The sequence below is a fragment of the Penaeus monodon genome, chromosome 4, assembly GCF_015228065.2.
Source record: "Penaeus monodon isolate SGIC_2016 chromosome 4, NSTDA_Pmon_1, whole genome shotgun sequence".
Classification (NCBI taxonomy): Eukaryota; Metazoa; Arthropoda; class Malacostraca; order Decapoda; family Penaeidae; genus Penaeus; species Penaeus monodon.
In genome coordinates, this window is record NC_051389.1 from 3,577,720 (window position 1) to 3,582,719 (window position 5,000).

Below are 5,000 nucleotides of genomic sequence, written 5' to 3' on the forward strand. Positions count from 1 at the left end.
GAGAGAGAGAGAGAGAGGGAGAGAGAGAGAGAGAGAGAGAGAAGAGGAGAGAGAGAGAGGAGAGAGAAGAGAGAGAGAGGAGAGAGAGAGAGAGAAGAGAGAGAGAGAGAGAGAGAAGAGAGAGAGAGAGAGAAGAGAAGAGAGAGGAAGAGAGAGAGAGAGGAGAGAGAGAGGAGGGGAGCAGAGAAAGAGGAGGAGAGAGAGAAAAGAGAGGAGGAAGAGAGAAAAGAGAGAGAGAAAGAGAGAGAGAGGAGAGGAGAGAGAGAGAGAGAGAGAGAGAGAGGAGAGAGAGAGAGAGAGAGAGAGAGAGAGAGAGAGAGAGAGAGAGGGGAGAGAGAGAGAGAGAGGAGAGGAGAGAGAGAGAGAGAGAGAGAGAGAGAGAGAGAGAAAAGACTACACTATATTAAAAAAAAGGTTTTTATCTATACGTAGAGCTCATGATATCCGATGCAGTTGAAACAGTTTGATAAACTGATGTATGGGATTAACAAATTGACTTCTGATAAATTCCAGTTAATCCAGGAGCGTGTCCATGTTAGTAAGATCATCGGTAGGGAACCGGATAAAATCCATTAGGCATAGACCACACTAGACCATGAGATAGGGACATATGTGCTATTCGTAAAATACGGGCCAGAGCACACTGGTGGGAGTGGGTGACTTCAACAACGAGATGATTGATGGAAATAGGGGAGCGAGTTTCGGTATCTTAATGATAATGATGATGATGATGATGATGATGATGATGATGATGATGTGATGATGATGATGTGATGATGATGATGATGATGATGATGTGATGATGATGATGATGATGATGATGTGATGTGATGATGATGATGATGATGATGATGATGGATGATTGATGATGTGATGATGATGATGAGTGATGATGATGATGATGGATGGTGATGGTGATGATGATGATGATGATGTGGGGATAATGATGATGATGATGATGATGATGTGGTGATGATGATGATGATGATGATGATGATGATGTGATGATGATGATGATGATGATGATGATGATGATGATGATGATGATGATGATGATGATGATGTGATGATGATGATAATGATGATGATGATGATGATGGTGATGATGATGATAATAATAATAACAATAATACCAATAATAATGATAATGATGATGATGATGATGATGACGATGATAATAACGATATTACTAATAATACCAATAGTAATGATAAAAATGCTAATGCTAATGCTAATAACAAGAATATTGATGATAACAATGACGTAATGATAATAATGATAATAACGATAATAAAAATGATAATGATAATAATAATAGTGATAATGATAATAATAATAGTGATAATGGTAATAATAATAGCAATAACAATAACGCTAATAATAGTAATAATGACCGTAACAATTACCTGTTTCAGCATTCATGTCCTGTACCTCTGTTAGTGCTACGATGCTCACTGAAATCGAGACAAAATGTCAAATTTTTAAAAAGAATATAAAATTGTGAGATTTATTTGACAGATCTCGTGTATATACTGTATACGCTAGTATCTATATTTTTATCTGTCTGCCTTTCTATCTATCTCTTTGTCTATCCATCTGTCTATGTATCTATCCATTCATCTACCTATCTATTTACTGACTTTTTATTTATTTACTTATTTATCTATCTATCTGTCTATCTACATACATGTAAACACTTAATATGAATGTATACATATACACATGTAACCCATGAAATAAATCTATATTCATCAAATCATTTCAATATATTTTCATAAAGTAGATCAAGATAATCCGTAATATGGGATTCAAAGGGGAAAAATAAAAAACTACATTTACAAAAAGAAGAAGAAGAAGAAAAAAAAAAAACAATAAAAACAACCAAAGATCAAGGAATGTTTTAATAAACAGAAGGGCTAGATGGGATACAGCTGTCAGGCATCAGGAAATGCAAGAATGTACTATACTCTTCTACAAGGAGACGCATGAAAGAGTCCGTATCTTATGAGACACACTGCGGAGAAAGCGACGGGATGAAAGAGGTAATATGTTAAGATACAGCCTAACGTGGTGAAATATATCAACAAGGAAAACAGGATTTTACCCAAGATAGCGACAGGCTCGGTGAGAACTTCCTGCACGATTTTTTTTTCAGGGGTGAGGCCTACATCTTGGCGAAACCGAGCGGTCCGGAAGATATACTGATGGTCCTCGATCGGGGATGACTGTGGATAACGTGTGCAAAATAGAATTAATAAAAACACAAACACAACATTGTCAGTATACAAGACGCAGAGTTTGGGGATTTTAGAAATATCAATTATCAATTATTCTGCTTGAATTCCATGGCACTAATAAATGAATCAATACGCCTATAGATAAATGAGTGGAGTAGGAGGCGTCTGGAGTGGGAAGCAAAAGCATGACCCTGCCCGGGCCTCTACTCCAACCACAAAGCAGCGGCTCATGCTGCTCTGACACCTTCAGATCTTAAAGCTGCGTTGTGAACTCCATACACACACACACACACACACACACACACACACACACACACACACACACACACACACACACACACACACACACACACACACACACACACACACACACACACACATACACACACACACACACACACACACACACACACACACACACACACACACACACACACACACACACACACACACACACACACACAATATATATATATATATATATATATATATATATATATATATATATATATGTATATATATATATATATATGTATATATATATATACAATATATATATATATATATATATATATATATATATATATATATATATATATATATATATATATATATTCATGCATACATACATATACATGCACACACCTACGTCTATATTATATATATGCAATATGAACAAAACGGATTATGAGGTTTCCAGGGGTGTCATTTCAACTTTTCTTAGGAGGCAAGAAAAGAGAGTACGATCAGAGAAAAAAAGAGTTATACTCGGGGTATTTTAGAGCTATAACCTGAGCTATATAGGCGTAATTTACGCAAAAAAAAAGACTAATAACAAAAAAGTATCCTATTGGCTCTTGGGTGTGGCAAGCAGAGTCCTGGAGAGGGGAACTGCCCCCCACCCCCACAACTGACACACCTGGAAGCTTCATCCGAGAAGGCGCGACAGTAAAAGAAAAAAAAAACTTATATGAGAAATAGAAATTATGAAAACATATCCCCTTCTGCTGCACTGTTTACTTCAGATTTTTTTTTTTGAAATCTCTTAAGCTAATTGTGCAAAAGAAGTTAAATCATGACTGTTCAAACCCCATCTAATAGACATTTACCTCCCCTTTGATCTAGCATTTAACACTGATGGCTTATTTATATAACACTTTTACCCCCTCAAACAATACCCTCCCAAAATCCAGGCAACCAAAACAGGAGAGCATAACCCTACCTTCATTATGTTATACTGTGAGTATCCTTTGCCGATGGACATATCATACCCCATCTCGATCATCTCCCTGACAGTGTTAGGCACCCTGGACATGCGCGGGATGGACAGGAAGGCAGTTAGGTTTCCACTGTAAACTGTTACCACCATGATCATCACAAGCCACGTGCAGGTCATGATTATTCTTGCCGAGAAGCTCTTGGGCAGGTGAGAAGACCCTGGTCGACGTGGTTTTCGGTAAGGAAGGTTAATTTGATTAATTACGATTGTTATGATTATGATTCATTTTCTCGTTTATGATTTGTGATTACTTTTTTTTCGTTTGGGTAATATGTCAGTAAATTATCTGTGAAGTATTTAGCTGGAATACTTAATTTCTTAGCACACAAAATACGCGTTGTAATTTATATATTTTTTTCTGTCCCGTCTAGATGACAACACGCACAGGAAATTGTGAATAACATGCATTACAAGGTATACAGAATCTCATAAATGTGTGAATGAGCACACTTCATAGTAACACTGTCTCCACCTACGGTCCTACTTCCAGCAATATAACTGTTATTTACATTTCTTTTGCATCATTTATGGCTTCCGTTCTAACATATCCATTATTAAACAGCATCAGACTTCTATTTATTTATTTATTTATTTATCTTTTACCGGCTTTTTCTGCATCTTTCATTATATTTTTGTTTCTGTATCAGCGGTGGGGTCTGTGCCTACTCGTGTTTGCAAGACACATGAATTTGGACCCTCTTAATGTTAATTTTCTAGTCTATACGCCAGACCCCTTGAATAACTGTTTCCAGACACACAACTATAGGTTTTTCATTGGTTTTCATTTGGTTTTCATTTTTGATTTTCAGATTGGTTTTCATTTTTTTTTTTACATCAAAGCTTCATTGCGTGGTCCCTGAAAGGTTTCTAAAGGAAATGGCACACCAACTTGCATAAGTGTTTTGCCAACATTGAAGTAATTCTGGGCATAAACGAGATATTTAATTCCTAGGACTGGCCATTGATCAAATATCGCAATTAAAATTTCACGCAGATACACCCGCTAAAAAGAACTCATTGACAGATCACAGGACAAACTTCCTGCTCTGTAACTTCACATATGCACGCGCGCGGGTATGTTTGCGTGTATGTGTGTGTGTCGAACCATTCCCTTCGATTGCTCGGCGGTGAAGTGCATGGTCCGCGTAACCGATTCGCTGCATGAACCGGTCTCTGAGAGATGCATTATCTCGGGTGGAATGGAGTCGCTCAAGGCCAGCCCAATATATCCTGGAATGTTTGGATATTTACTTACTCCTCTCATGCAAAAGACTTGGATAACGCAATGTCTGCAAAAGTATCGCAGATCTCTAAGCATACACGAGCTTATTGTTTGCACGGTACGTAGTGCAGCTATATCTCAAGACAATATATTGCCGTGTAAACATCAGTATGAATCATGTTTGATAAAAGAGTGTGATTTAATTTTCTATGGGTAAAATGAAGGTCTTTTTTTCTGGGACTCGCCTGAAACGGCCTGCTGC

At 37.3% G+C, this 5,000-nt stretch overlaps 1 protein-coding gene across 1 annotated transcript in view; it reads right to left on the reverse strand.

Moving 5' to 3' along the window:
• LOC119598602 (glutamate receptor 2-like) overlaps positions 1-5,000 on the reverse strand; it is a 24,917-nt gene that overhangs the window by 5,050 nt on the left and 14,867 nt on the right. The window contains exons 10-12 of the mRNA XM_037948275.1: positions 3,460-3,674; positions 2,105-2,225; positions 1,407-1,454 (exon numbers count right to left, since the gene is read on the reverse strand). Of these exons, the coding sequence (XP_037804203.1) occupies positions 1,407-1,454; positions 2,105-2,225; positions 3,460-3,674 (384 nt within the window). The remainder of the gene's footprint in view (positions 1-1,406; positions 1,455-2,104; positions 2,226-3,459; positions 3,675-5,000) is intronic.